The sequence below is a fragment of the Bubalus kerabau genome, chromosome 21 (genome assembly GCF_029407905.1).
Source record: "Bubalus kerabau isolate K-KA32 ecotype Philippines breed swamp buffalo chromosome 21, PCC_UOA_SB_1v2, whole genome shotgun sequence".
NCBI lineage: Eukaryota > Metazoa > Chordata > Mammalia > Artiodactyla > Bovidae > Bubalus > Bubalus kerabau.
Genome location: NC_073644.1, coordinates 23417818 through 23432967, shown reverse-complemented (window position 1 = coordinate 23432967; position 15150 = coordinate 23417818). Strand labels below are relative to the sequence as shown.

Here is a 15150-nt window from a genome sequence, read left to right as displayed (position 1 = left end):
GTACTCTGCATATAAGTTAAATAAGTGGGATGACATTATACAGCCTTGATGTACTCCTTTCCCAATATGGAACCAGTCTGTTAGAACCGTGTCTGGTTCTAACTGTTGCTTCCTTGACCTGCATACAGGTTTCTTGGGAGGCAGGTAAGTTGTCTGGTGGTAAGGTTATGTTCCTGAACAGTAAGATTTAATTTAGTCTAATTTTTTAAATCTTAATTTACATATTTCTTTATTCAGGCTGTGCTGGGTTGTCACTGCTGTGCTTGGGCTTTCTCCAGCTGCAAGGCACAGATTCTAATTGTGGTGGCTTCTACTGTTGCGGAGCACAGACTCCAGAGCGTGCAGTTCAGTAGCTGTGGCTTGCGGCTCTAGAGCATGGGCTCAGTAGTTGTGGCGCACAGGCTTAATTGCCCCGTGGCCTGTGGGATAGTCCCTGTCCATGAATCAAACTGGTGTCCCCTGAATTGCAAGTCAGATTCCTAACCACCGGACCACCAGGGAAGCCCAATCTCTCTCTTTCACAGGAGGTTCACTAATGTCTTGTTTCCTTTCCTCTCTATAGAGCCACATCTAGAGATCTCCATTCCATTTGTCTTCTGGTTAGAGTATTTATGTTCTTAAAGTTTTACACAAACTTTAATATTCTTTTAATAATCTGAGAGCTGTATTTGGTCTATATATACAGGACTCTTGATTTTCACTCCTTTTCTTTCATCAACCTGTTTATGCTTTTTTACTATCTTCTAGTTTTCAACTGTTGCAGGTAAGAAGATTGATACCAGTCTGATTATTCTCTCTCTATAATTTTTTATTTTTGCCTAGAAGCTTGTGATTTTCTTTTCTGCATGATGTAATAGACTCTAGGTTTCTGTTTCCTCCCGAATTCAATTGGAGTCCAGAAGAGCCCTTTCAATCCAAAGATTGAATAATACAAATTTTGTTTTATTATTGCTTATTATTCCTTTTACATCTATTATTTTTCTCTTTTTTGAGCACCTAGAATTCCAATGGAAGGTCACCTGTTGTATTTTCTATTTCTCTTATCCTTCCACTTTTCCCCTCATTTCTCATTTTAAAATGTATTTTATCTGTGCTTTTAGATATTCTTACACCTGCTTTTTCAGGCTATTAACTCAGGTCTCAATATTTATATTCTTATTCAACTCACCTAGTCAGTTGTTTAATCAAGACTTTTTGATTTTTTTCTATAGGAAATCTTTGTGCTGTCTTAAATGTCTTAGTGTTCTTATTCTTGGTTTTATTTAGGTGTTCATCAGTGTCCTCTAGTGGTGTTACTTCTCTGGTTGTATATTCTAATATTTCTTCCTGATTGTCCTCTTTCTAACTGCTAAGTCTCCTGAGAAAAGTCATCATTTTTAAATTTAATGAAACTTAAGAGTTGTTGAACTGTACAAAAAAGCATGAACCCAGAAGGCACCAGAAGCCCAAATGACTTTTAGCCCCATGAATACGTAGGACAATGTGGTCTCTACCCCTAGGCTCAAGTCCTATGCTGAGGTCCCGTGAAATAATTTCTGTCATCTAGTCTACTGCTGCCTACCAGCCTCAAGGGCAGGGTACACCCATTCCCCTTATTTAACAGCGTCTTTGCCTTTGAGGGAGTAGAGCGCCCCAATACACACACACAAAGCAAATGTGACCTTTTTCCCACCCATGAGGATTCCATACATTTCTCAATGACAGGTTCTTCCCAGGGCCCAAAACTTTCCAGTCTCAGCCCCTGGATTCCTCCTCCTATTACCAGCTGTTTGTCCAGTTGAAGGAGAAAGACTATCATCAGTTCTGTCAGAACTTCGATGCACTCCAAGGCATTAGTACTGGAGATGCTGTAGTTATCTACTGAATATTCATTCTCCCTTTTAGAACTCCAGTTCTACTCCAATTCAATTTGGGACACTACTACACAGCTAAAAATACCTCCTCAAATTCCCTTGCAGGGATGGGTAACCTTCTGACTCTATTCTGGCCAATGGCTATTGGGAGGGGCTTCTGAGAAAACTACTATTTTCCTGACAAAAAGGGAAATATTCTGCCAAGAGACAGTTATTTTGCCCTTTACTCTTCTTTTTCCTGCCTGGAACACAGACTTGAAGCTTGGAGGTAGAACCGACATTCTTCAACCATGAGAATGAAAACCAAACCCGAAGGCTGGTGTGCCAGGAATCCAGAGGAGACTTTATCTTCGAGTTTCTCAAGCAACTACACCAGCCTAGTTCCAGATTCTTATTATGAGAAAAATAAACTCCTCTTTAGTTTAAACATTGTAATGGGGGTCTATTATGGGCAGCCAAACACAATTCTGACTGAAGAAGTCCTCACTTATACATAATTGATTATAGCTTTAGCAGCTATTTGAATTTAAGCCATTTCAATCAGGCGTGGCCAAGAGCCTGAAGGGAGAAAGGAAGCTGCACTTAGATTGCCACGGTCCCTGAAACGTCTCAACACTGAAATGTGGAGCGAAGTTTAATCCATAACATTCATTCACTTACCAGTATTCATTAACTGTCTACTGTGCGGCAGGGACTGAAGTGGCTACTGGATACAAAACAAAGACCCCAACCCTGGCATTTTCCTGATGAAAATTTCCTTTTTTGATACAGGCTTTTTTTTTTTTTCTAACCTTACTCCCATGGTTCAGAGAAGCCAGGAGTGGGAAGGTTTTGGGTTTAGGGGAACAAGTTGCAATGCTACAATGTCTATTATTTTCAATATTATAAAATGGAAACAAGCATGTTGATTTGTAACTCAAAGCAGAAGTTCCCGCAGTTACCTTCTTGTATATCGTCCTCCAGGTCTGCCAGAGTTGGTGCGTTAGGAAGTGAGTACATGGAAGACTGGTTGAGTTGAGTCAGTTTTGAGATGCTGTTAATTGCCATGCTGCCCAATGGAATGGTATGTTCTATGGGAATGTTAACAAAAAGAATTACATGGAATAATAAGCTAGTTACTATGGTCAACAAAAGGGCATCTGCTTGACCAACCTAAGACCAGTTACTATTTTATCCCTGGGCTGAAGAATTGAATGGAAAGTGGAAAAAAGAGAATCAATGTACTACCTGCTCTGAAGCACCAGACTTTTATCTTTTATGCCAAAAAAAAAAAAAAAAAAAAAAAACAAACAGCTGGGGCCTTGAGTGAAGAGTCCCCACTGCATGTGTTAGGGTGGAGCACCAAAGGAAATTTTAAGAGGGGATTCTCAAAAAGAACTGGGAATTCTAGGGTTGGAGCCTGTTTGAAGATCAAAGGACTGAAAAATATTTTTGCTCCCGCCATCCAGAATGAAGGATTATACTTTCCAAAGTAACAGTTTTAATTATATAACTGACCACTTCTACCCTTCTTGTTGTAAGCTTTCACTGTGGAAACTATCTCCCCCTTGTCATTTTTTTGTAACTCAATGGAGCAAATTTTCTTGAAAGCCTTCTTGCTTGGTTCCAGTTTTCTGTGATTCAGGTATAGAAAGATGATCTATTTTTCTTATCTGTCATACAGAATCTTTATAATACAGGTGCTGGGCATGGGGTGGTGCACAAAGACTTGGACATATGACTGCTGAAATACTGGAATGACTGAAGGTAATACAACAGCTGGTGTATAGCCTGGAATGTCCAAGAAGAAAAGACCACTAAGGAGGTAAACATCAGAAGCTGCCTGTGCTAGATTTTTTGTTAATGATTTTGGCCATCCAGTAAAGAATGGGTATGGCAATGTGGATGAGGATAAGAAAATAGGTTGGGAGGATTAAGTTAGAAAAAGTACTAATAATGAATAGGGACTCAGAAAACCTTCATGAAATGTTTCTTTTCTGAAGTAGGCTTCTGAAAGGGTTAGCCTGTCTCTGTGATATGGGCAAGGGAGAATCTGACAGTCACTCCAGCCTCTGTCCACTCTTTTGGTGACACCATGGTTTCTAGACCATCAGAGGTAATGATTCTAAGTTCATGTTAAATGCTTAGGAGTAAGTTATAAAATGTGCCTCTGGTCAGCTGAGAGAGAAACAGGAAGGTTTGGAGAGGCAGTGAAGGGAAGGGTCAGTTCTGTAGATCTGCTGGGTGGCAGAAACTACTCATCTTAGTGGCAGCAAGGAGAGGTGCAGGGTGATTCCCAAGGACCAAAGCAGATCTGGGGACGTGGCTGGAGTCTGGAGATTATACAGTCCTCTTAAGGACAGGGAAGTCCGTGTCAGGAATGAGCTGTACCCCGGTGGCTAGATCAGGGCTCCCAGCCTATGAAGCCTCACCAGTGCCTTCACCTGCATGTGCAGCACTGACCTTCATGCCTGCGTAACGCCTGAATCTCTTACAGCTACCAAGCTGTCTGTTCCCGCATCCACAACACAAGTGTCATCCTGGACGTATTTAATACCAGGATGATAACCTGTGAACTGAGGCGGCTGACAACTTAGGCTGCGGAGATGTGAGGGAGAGAGAGGTGAGAGCCCTGAGATCTCCAGCATGCTGGGAATGAAGGGAGGAGCCCCTCTTATGACCACCAGAGACTGTCATTGCAGCTCACCCTGAGGAGACTGCTCCAAAGCGGACTCCTCCAAGGCTTTAAGTTCAAGGTAGCTCAGGATTTTTGTGTATGCTTAATTTTCCCCAACATCTCATGCCAATAGGAAGCCTCTAACTTGAGCTTCCGGTTAGGTACTGGGCAGACTCTGGCACAGGGGCCACAGAGGCGGGGGTGAAGCAATGATGGCACAGGTTACCGCTGGGAGATGATCACAGTGCCTGGATCCTGCACTTGAGGAGAACCCCCATGCACTGTCCATATTCAGACTCCTGAGTTGTAAAGGCCCCCAGAATTGTTTCCTCTAAGCTCTCAGCCAGGGAGAGCTGTGTACTCCTCCACAGCAAGAAGGCTGACTCACCATCCAGCTTCACATTCCACGTCATGTGGAAGCCATTGGTCATCAGGTAAAAGTTCTTCAGATCCTCAGGCAGCACACAGTTATTCTTCTAGAACCACAGAGCAGCTGAGTGTTAGGTCAACGTTGAAGGAGGGTGTAGGGTTATGCCTCAAACCACGTGGGAACTGTATTTCAGATCCATAAAACTGAGTCATTACCTCTAAAACGCTACTGGAGAGTTCTAGGTTGAAATGGCCACAAAGCAGGCTCCTCAACTCATCTCGTGTCACTGACACACTGAAACTACAGCTATATACTGAACAATAATTCCCTCTGAAAGAAACCCAGAAACTAGCTGAGTGACTCCTGTTACCAAATTGAAAGTCTGTGTGCCCAACGCACAGTGAGGCCCATCAGTACTAAAACATTAGAGAAAGATTTATTATAGATTCATTAAGGAGATGGGTGGCTCATGGCCTAAGAATCCCAAAGTTACTAAAAGCTTTCAGCAAGCCCCTTTAAAAGCAAAAGGTGAGGGATGGGTGTGGTGAGTTGTTGCAGACTTCTTGATGTCAGATCCTTGGTTCCTGAGGTCAGATCATGATCAAGTAATGATGTCCCTATAAATCTCTACCAGATGAATGTTATTCTCTGTCCCGACCAGAAAGGGCAAAGTTGCAAGGCACAACTTTCACCCTCCAAGGTCCCAGTCCTGGCTAAGCGGAGACAGATCTCAGCTGGCAGCTCCTTGGGGCCAGGTTCCCACCCAGCTGTCATCCCTGAGGGATCCAGGCACCCAACCCAACTGGCCCTCAGTCTTGCCAGGCTGCCCAAATGGGGAGACCAGGTCTCAGACTGTGACCCAGACAGATGGTCACTGCTAGTAGGTAGCAGAGACAGCATGGGGGAGAGGGTCACCACTGCCTCAAGGCCTGAGCCAAAGCTAGTAGAGGGCCTTACTGAGGGCTCTGGAGCCTTGCAGGACATAGTCCGTAGTCTGTTTCCTGAGCCATTCAGCTCACCCACTGGCTCTAGGCTGGGTGAGCTGGAGGGCCTCCGGAAGGCGGCCTAAATCTGCCTCTTACCTCACTCTCCACCAGCGTGGTGATGACCACCACGCTGCTGATTACTGACCGAATTACTTCCCCAGTGGTCCCTCACTGACAGTTACCCATGGGCAGGGCCTACTGTGGTGCTGACCAATAGCTGAGCAGGACAACTAACGGTCGCTCACTGACAGTTGGTTGTGGGCGGGACCCACTGAGGCACTGAGCAAGGCTGAGCAACGCCTGCTGCCCAGGAACAGGGTGCAGAGTAATGAGGCCCAGCAATGGCCACCTGCTAAGGGCTGCGCTCATCCTGCTCTGTTACATGCCCACTGGGTGAACAAGAAGAAATTTACATTGAAATGGGTATGAGAGGCTGATCACAGTCTCACCATAAAATCCACTCTTGGAAGGGTAAAAAAACCAGGAGGGAACTCACAACTCCCCGATTCTCCCTGAGCAAAGGGTTTGGACCCTGCATATGGCGCCTCAATTTTTAAGACTTCTACTTGAGAGATGGGCCCCCATAAATCTAGCTCTGAAGCCAGTGGAGCTTGGGTCCAGGAGACCCACAAGGCCACAGTGAACTAAGAGACAGTTTTTAATGGGCTCCTATGGACTTGCTGTAACAGCAGGATGAGCACAGCCCTTAGCAGGCAGCCACTGCTGTGTCTCATTGCTCCACACCTACAACTACGCGGCAGGTCTTGCTCAGCCACTGGTTGGTGCCTCAGTAGGCACCCCCCACCCTAAGCAACCAACCATCAATGAGTGACCATTAGGGAAGTGATTCCAGTCACCTTTCTCACCTTTTGCTTTTCAAGGGGCTTGCTGAAAGCTTTCAGTAACTTTGGGGTCTTAAGGCACGAGCCATCCATCTCCTTGTATGAATCTGTAATAAACCATTCTCTGTTCCAATTTTAGTATGGCTAGGCCTCACTCTGCATCAGGCACACACACTTGTGGTTCAGTAACATTACTATGGATATGCCCCCAGGGTCCAGTGCAGAGACAGTGGAAGTAAAATGCCCAGTCTCTTCCTTAAAGAAGCCTATTTGCTTATCTTAAAAGCGTTGGCCTGAGGGGCAGGCTTCTAATTTAGCACACATTGAGATGCCAACTGTAATCCTCTCCAGAGACCAGGGAGGCCAGTGGGCACCATACCATCCTCATGCTCTCCTTCTGCCGCACAGATATCTTCTGGAAAGGAGCTTATACACATGTCTGGCATCCCAGGGGCTGCGCAGGGGACACACTTGACTTCCTGGCTCTGCTGGCCAACACAGCTTATGTTCCCAGGTCCCAAAGGGCTCTAATAAACAAGCCATCCCACCAGGGCACAGGGCAGAGGCAGCAGATTGAAATACCCAGTATTTTTGTGAAAAGAGGCCTGTTTGGAGATCTTAACTGCAGCCTGAGAATCAAGTTTATAATTTAACATCTATAGGCCAACTAAAACCCTCTCCAAAGACTGCAGAGGCCAGTGGGGGCCACCTTTGCACTCTTCCTCTGTCCTGCCCCAGGTCACCAGTGTTTCTAGGAAGGAGGCTGTGCAAACCTCTGGTGCTCCATTGTGGCTGCTGCTTGGAGTACACATCCCTTGATAACTGGCTGTGGTGAGCAGCAAGGCTTGTGTTCATGGGTTCAACAGGACGGTAGCAAACAAAGAAACAGTTCTTAACCTGCTATCCCCCTAGGGCTCAGTGTAGAGGGAGCAGACAAAATGCCCCTCTCTCAGTCCTCCCCTGAGAGACGGTATACGTGCATATTTTAAGCTACTGTTTGAGTGCCCAGTTTCCAATTAGCCTGCATCAAGGTGCTGAAATTCTCTTCTTTGGGACACTGACAGGTTGTATTATACCCTCAACTACTGGGAGCCACTAACAGCAAAGTAGGCTGGACATTCAGAAAGATTTGATAGACAACCAAGAACCAGGGCAGGATTTAAAAGGTTCATCTCTTATATAAGGCCACTCCACTTCTTCAAGACTGGCTGTTGTAGCTAATGCGTTGAAATCAACAGCATGTCAAGAAAAATGAAGAAATAGAGACATGTGTTCCCAGTGAAATAATTAGATAAAACCCCAAGAAAAGACCTAATGAAATTAAGATAAGTAATTTAAAGATGCTCACAGACATCAGGGGGACAATATATGAAGAAAGTGAGAATTTCAACAAAAATAAAATACTAAGCAGAAATCACAGAGGTGAAGAATATAATAACTGAGCTGGAAAATTCAATTAAGGCATTCAACAGCAGACTAGATGAAGTGAAATAAAGGATCAGTGAACTAGAAGACAGGGTACTGGAATTCATCCAATCAGATCAGCTTTAAAAAAAAAAAAAAAAAACAGAAAAAGAGTGAATAGAGCTTAAGAGATTCTAGAACAACATAAAGCCGATCAATACTATACACCTTTATAGGGATGTCAGAAGAAGAGAGAATGGGGCAGAAAGCTTATTTGAAGAAATAATGGCTGAAAATTTCCCTAAAGTGGGGAAGGAAACAGACTACCTGGAAATAGATTCAGGAATCCCAGAGAGTTCCAAAAAAGAAGAATCCAAAGAGACATTATAACTAAGTTGCCAAAACTTAACAGAGAACATCTTAAAAGCAGTAAGAGAAAAACAACTTGTTATATACAAGGGAACCCCATAAAGCTGTCAGGAGATTTCCAGGCAGAAACTTGCAGGCCACAAGATGGTGGCACGATATATTCAATGTGCTGGAAGAGAAAAGAAAACTTGCCAACCAGGAATATTCTACCTGGAAAAGCTGCCCTTCAGAATTTAAGGAGAAATAAAGTTTTCCATACAAGCAAAAGCTGAGGGAGTTCATCACCACTGGACCAGCTTTACAGTGAACACCATCAGCTTTACAGCTTTACAAATGAACATTGCAGAGTTCCAAAGAACAGCAAGCTGCTGCTGCTGCTAAGTCGCTTCAGTTGTGTCTGACTCTGTGTGACCCCATAGATGGCAGCCCACCAGGCTCCCCCATCCCTGGGATTCTCCAGGCAAGAACACTGGAGTGGGTTGCCATTTCCTTCTCCAATGCATGAAAGTGAAAAGTGAAAGTGAAGTCGCTCACTCTTAGCGACCCCATGGACTGCAGCCTACCAGGCTCCTCCATCCATGGGATTTTCCAGGCAAGAGTACTGGAGTGGGGTGCCACTGGAGAGATACGAAGCCTTCCTCAGTGATCAGTGCAAACAAATAGAGGAAAATAATAGAATAGAAAAGACTGGAGATCTCTTCAAGATGATTAGAGATACCAAGGGAACATTTCATGCAAAGATGGGCACAATAAAGGACAGAAATGGTATGGACCTAACAGAAGCAGAAGATATTAAGAAGACGTGGCAAGAATACACAGAAGAACTATACAAAAAAGATCTTCATAACCCAGATAATCACAATGGTGTGATCACTCACCTAGAGCCAGACATCCTGGAATGTGAAGTCAAGCGGGCCTTAGGAAGCATCACTACGAACAAAGCTAGTGGAGGTGATGGAATACCAGTTGAGCTATTTCAAATCCTAAAATATGATGCTGCAGCAAATTTGGAAAAGTCAGCAGTGGCCACAGGACTGGAAAAGGTCAGTTTTCATTCCAATCCCAAAGAAAGGCAATGCCAAAGAATGCTCAAACAACCACATAACTGTACTCATCTCACACACTAGTAAAGTAATGCTCAAAATTCTCCAAGCCAGCCTTCAGCAATACATGAACCATGAACTTCCAGAACTTTAGAAAATGCAGAGGAACCAAAGATCAAATTGCCAACATCTGCTGGATCATGGAAAAAGCAAGAGAGTTCCAGAAAAACGTCTATTTCTGCTGTATTGACTATGCCAAAGTCTTTGACTGTGTGGATCACAAACTGTGGAAAATTCTGCAAAGGATGAGAATACCAGACCACCTGACCTGCCTCTTGAGAAAACTATATGCAGGTCAGGAAGCAACAGTTAGAACTGGACATGGAACAACAGACTGGTTCCAAATAGGAAAAGGAGTACATCAAGGCTGTGTATTGTCACCTGCTTATTTAACTTACATGCAGAGTACATCATGAGAAATGCTGGGCTGGAAGAAGCACAAGCAGGAATCAAGATTGCTGGGAGGAATATCAATAACCTCAGATATGCAGATGACACCACTCTTATGGCAGAAAATGAAGAACTAAAGAGCCTTTTGATGAAAGTGAAAGAGGAGAGCAAAAAAGTTGGCTTAAAGCTCAACATTCAGAAAACTAAGATCACGGCATCCGGTCCCATCACTTCATGGCAAATAGATGGGGAAACAGTGGAAACAGTGGCTGACTTTATTTTTGGGGGCTCCAAAATCACTGCAGACGGTGACAGCAGCCATGAAATTAAAAGACGCTTACTCCTTGGAAGGAAAGTTATGATCAACCTAGATAGCATATTGAAAAGCAGAGACATTACTTTGCCAACAAAGGTCCATCTAGTCAAGGCTATGGTTTTTCCAGTAGTCATGTATGGATGTGAGAGATGGACTGTAAAGAAAGCTGAGCACCAAAGAATTGATGCTTTTGAACTGTCGTGTTGGAGAAGACTCTTGAGAGTCTTCTTGGACTGCAAGGAGGTCCAACCAGTCCATCCTAAAGGAGATCAGTCCTGCGTGTTCATTGGAAGGACTGATGTTGAAGCTGAAATTCCAATACTTTGGCCACCTGATGCGAAGAGCTGACTCATTTGAAAAGACCCTGATGCTGGGAAAGATTGAAGGCAGGAGAAAAAGGGGACGACAGAGGATGAGATGGTTGGATGGCATCACCATATTGATGGACATGGTTTGGGTAGACTCCATGAATTGGTGATGGACAGGGAGGTCTCGTGTGCTGTGGTCCATGGGGTTGCAAAGAGTCAGACATGACTGAGCGACTGAACTGAACTGAACCGAACAACAAATATTAAAGGGTCTTCTTTAAAGTGAAACAAAAGGGTGATAATTGGTAACAGGAAAAATATGACAGTATAAATCTCACAGGCAAAAGTTAAAGTATAGTTAAGTTCAGAATAATGTTGTCACGGCAGTGGGTTAATCACTTAGAGACGAAGCATGAAGTTTAAAAGACAAAGTAGAAAACAACCACAGTAAAGGTACTAAAGGTGGCGCTTGTGGTAAAGAAGCCCCCTGCCAAAGCAGGAGACAAGAGACGTGGGTTCAATCCCTGGGTTGGGAAGATCCTCTGGAGGAGGAAATGGCAACCCACTCCAATATTTTTGCCTGCAGAATCCCCATGAACAGAGGAGCCTGGTGGGCTACAGTCCACAGGGTCAAAAAGAGTTGGACACGACTGAAGTGGCTGAGTATGCACACACAGGACACTTTAAAAGTACTAAACACACTATATTTTAGTAGTAAAAGTAACTATAACTGCAATAATTTGTTAGCAGATCCACAAGATGAAAAAATGTAAATTGTGACATCTTTTTACATGTGTGGTGGGGAAAGTAAAGTTGTAAAGCTTTAAAATGCATCAAACAAGCAGTGAGCAGTTTAGATTGTTACATTTAAATACAAGCCTCATGATGAGCACAAAGCAAAAACCTACAGCAGACACAAAAAAGATAAAGAGAAATGAGTCTAAGCACTCCATTACAGAAAATCATCAAATCACAAAGGAAGAAAGCAAGAGAAGAAAGGAACAAAATACAAAAGAGTTATAAAATAGCTAGAAAACAATGAACAAAATAGCAGTAAGGCAGTATGTATCAATTATTTCAAATGTAAGTGAAATAAATTCTACAATCAAAAAACAAAGAGTGACTGAATAAGAAAGGAGGCCAAATTATGGAACTATGTCATCTACAAGAGATTCACTTCAGATGTAATAACACATAAACTAAAAGTGAAGGGATGAACATAAATGGGAATCAAAGAAAGCTGGGATAGTTATACAAGACAAGCATCCTACAAGAGACAAAGAAGGACAGTATATAATGATAAAGGGGTCAATCCAACAACAGGATACAACATTTATAAATATGTATGCCTCCAAGACAGATACAGCAAATATTAACAGACCTAAAGGGGAAACAGCAACACAATGGAACAATGGATAAGATGGACATAACATTTTCAGAATATTCTATTGAAAATCAGCAGAATCCAGATTCTGCTGAAGTGTACATGAAACAGTCATAACAGATCACAGGGTAGGCCACAAAACTATTAACAAAATTAAGACTGCCATCATATTGAGTATCTTTTCTGTCCACAATGGTATGAAACTAGACTCAATTATAGGAAGGAAACAGGAAAATTGACAAAAATGTGGAATTTAAAAAACATGCCACTGAATAACCAATGGTCAAGAAGAAATCAAAAGAGAAATTTAAAAATATTCTGAGACAAATAAAAATGGAAATGCAATACACTAAAACTTATGGGATGCTGCAAAAGCAGTTCTAGAAGGGAATTCATGGCCGTGAGTGCCTGTATCAGGAAATAGGAAAGTTCTCAAGCAAACAATGCAACTTTACACTTCAAGGAACCAGAGAAAAAAGAATAAACTAAGACCAAAACTAGTACAAGTCGCTAGTACTGAGCGACTGTCACTTTCACTTTCACTGGTAGCCTAGTGGTTAAAAATCCACCTTTCAGTGCTGGGGACACAGGTTCAATCCTTTGTTGGGAAACTAAGATCTCACATATGAAATCTTAGCTACTCAGTCGTGTCCAATTCTCTGTGACCCCATTCTGTGTAGCCTGCCAGACTCCTCTGTCCATGGAATCCTCCAGGCAAGAATACTGGAATGAGTAGCCATTCCTTTCTCCAGGGGATCTTCCCAGTCTAGGGATCAAACCTGGGTCTCCTGCATTGACAGGCAGATTCTTTACTATCTTAGCCACCAGGGAAGTCTAAGATCCCACATGCCATGGGGCAACAGCCTGCGCACTGCAACTACTGAGCCCACCTGCCTCAACTAGAGAACCCACGCGTGGCAACTACAGAGCCCATGGGCCTCAATGCAAGCTCCCACCTGCCTCAACTAGAGAACCCACGTGTGCCAATTACAGAGCCCATGGGCCGCAATGCAAGCTCCCACCTGCCTCAACTAAGACCTGATGCAGCAAAAAATAAACAAACATTAAAAATAGCATATGATCATCTCAATAGATGTCAAAAAAGCATTTCACAAAATTAGACATCCATTCATGATTAAAAAAAAAAAAAAACCTCTCAACATGTACGAAGAGAGGAAATATAAGTTAGCCTACAGGAAACATCATATTGAAGGGTTAAAAGCTGAAAGCTGTTACACTAAGATCAGGAAGACAAGGATGGCCACTCCTGCTAAGTTTATTCAACACAATATTGCAAATCCTAAGCAGAGAAATTAGGCAGTAAAAAGAAACAAAAGGCATCCAAATCAGAAAAGAAGTAACATTATCACTAATGGCAGATGACATGGTATTGCACAAGAGAAAATCCTAAAGACTCCACCAAAAAACTTTTAGAACTAACAAATGAATTAAGTAAAGCTGCAGGGTACCAAATCAATATAAAATTTTTGTTGCTTTTCTACACAAGAATAACCACCTATCAGAAAGAGAAATTAAGAAAACCATTCTATTGACAATTGCATCAAAACGAATGAAATACTTGGGGATAAGTTTCACCAAGGAGCTGAAAGACCTGCACGCTTAACACCTACAGGAATGTGGTGTGAGAGGGACCCTACAGTTCTGATGACGCTGTAACAAAGCAGTCACTTCTGGAAATTTCAGAACCATGCTCATAACTTATTTCCTGAAACAAACTACTGGATTAGTGAGAACTGATTAAAGTAATAAGCATATACTTCTAGAGCATTTAATGCAATGAATTTAATAGTTCTGAAAGTTCTTAAAAAGAAGCACAATAGAATATAAGCAAATATTTCATATGAATAGCAAATCATCCCCAAAAAGCTGTGATTCCTTTTAGGAGTTACTAGGAGCACCCATTAAATTCTAAGTAACTCACACCTCTGCATGTGTCTGGCCAGTTTTTTCTAGCCAATCAGACTACTGAGCACAGAAGGATGAGTTCTCCAATTACTTTTCTTTCTTCTTGTCATGTTGATACAGGCAGAGGGGCAATTTCCAAACTTTCTGCTTACTGGACCCTTTTGAGATGTGATACTGAACACTGCTTGTATCAAGTTTGTTTAGGTCACAGTCAGTCAATTCCAGGTACCACCCAATGTGTGAAGAAGTTGAGTGTAACAGGATGATCTGAATTTATTTCCCAATTTTGCAACAAGCTGAGTGACCTTGACTGTCAAACTCTGTGAATCCAGGTTTAAGAATAATCTCTAAGATTGAGTCTATAAAAGACTGGAGGTGGGAGAAGTTAGGAATCTGGCAGGAAGAGAGAAGACTAGGTCATTAGGGTAATGACTACGGTTTCAGGGTATAGTATCTTGAAGAACTATATGTGAGAGGCAAGCTTCAAGCTTGCAGGTAATTTTAAGCAATGTTTTTAAATTACTAAGAACACAATAGCTTCGCTGGTGGCTCAGTGGTAAAGAATATGCCTGTCAATGCAGGAGAGGTGGGTTCAATCCCTGGGTCAGGAAGATCCCCTGGAGAAGGAAATGGCAACCCAATACAGTATTCTTGCCTGGGAAATCCCATGGACACAGGAGCCTGGTGGGCTACAGTCCATGGGGTCACAAAAGAGTCAGACACAACTTAGTGACTAAACAACAATACAAGAGCTGTCATTTTAAAGAAACAGGATTTTCATTTTCTTGATCTAAGAACTAAAACACGCATTCTGATCGTTTTTATTTGTTTTTTCTCTCTTCACCATCAAATTCTCAATTTCAGAGATGGGTAACATAAAGAATTCTCTGACTTCTTGCACTGAACATTTTTTTTCCTGCTTAGTAAGTTATTTCGAGTTTACTGCTTTCTCCTAATGCCTCCAGTATTGCACACTGTTTGTGCTTTCTTAGAGAAAAGTGTGCATGCAAAATACCTTTCCCCTGACCCATGGCACCCTAGTACAGGAAGTCAATAGTTATTAGTATTCTGACAAAGTTCTTGCTCCTTCTGTCATCCGCAAAGGTCAGCATCCACTATGAGATGCTGGTCACCAGTGCCATCTAGTGGTGGACATAAGGAAACTACTTCTCAACCCAGATTCCGTAAGATCCCAGCTGAGAAGGTCTGGGGGCACTGATCACCTTTAAGTTATGCTGGAGAA

General features: G+C 42.7%; 1 protein-coding gene across 1 annotated transcript in view; it reads right to left on the bottom strand.

Annotated features, from left to right (window-relative positions):
- The window catches only part of TPGS2 (tubulin polyglutamylase complex subunit 2), a 61442-nt gene that overhangs the window by 13167 nt on the left and 33125 nt on the right, over window positions 1–15150 (bottom strand). Inside the window, exons 3-4 of the mRNA XM_055559340.1 lie at window positions 4898–4985; window positions 2795–2923 (exon numbers count right to left, since the gene is read on the bottom strand). Coding sequence (XP_055415315.1) covers window positions 2795–2923; window positions 4898–4985 — 217 coding nt within the window. The remainder of the gene's footprint in view (window positions 1–2794; window positions 2924–4897; window positions 4986–15150) is intronic.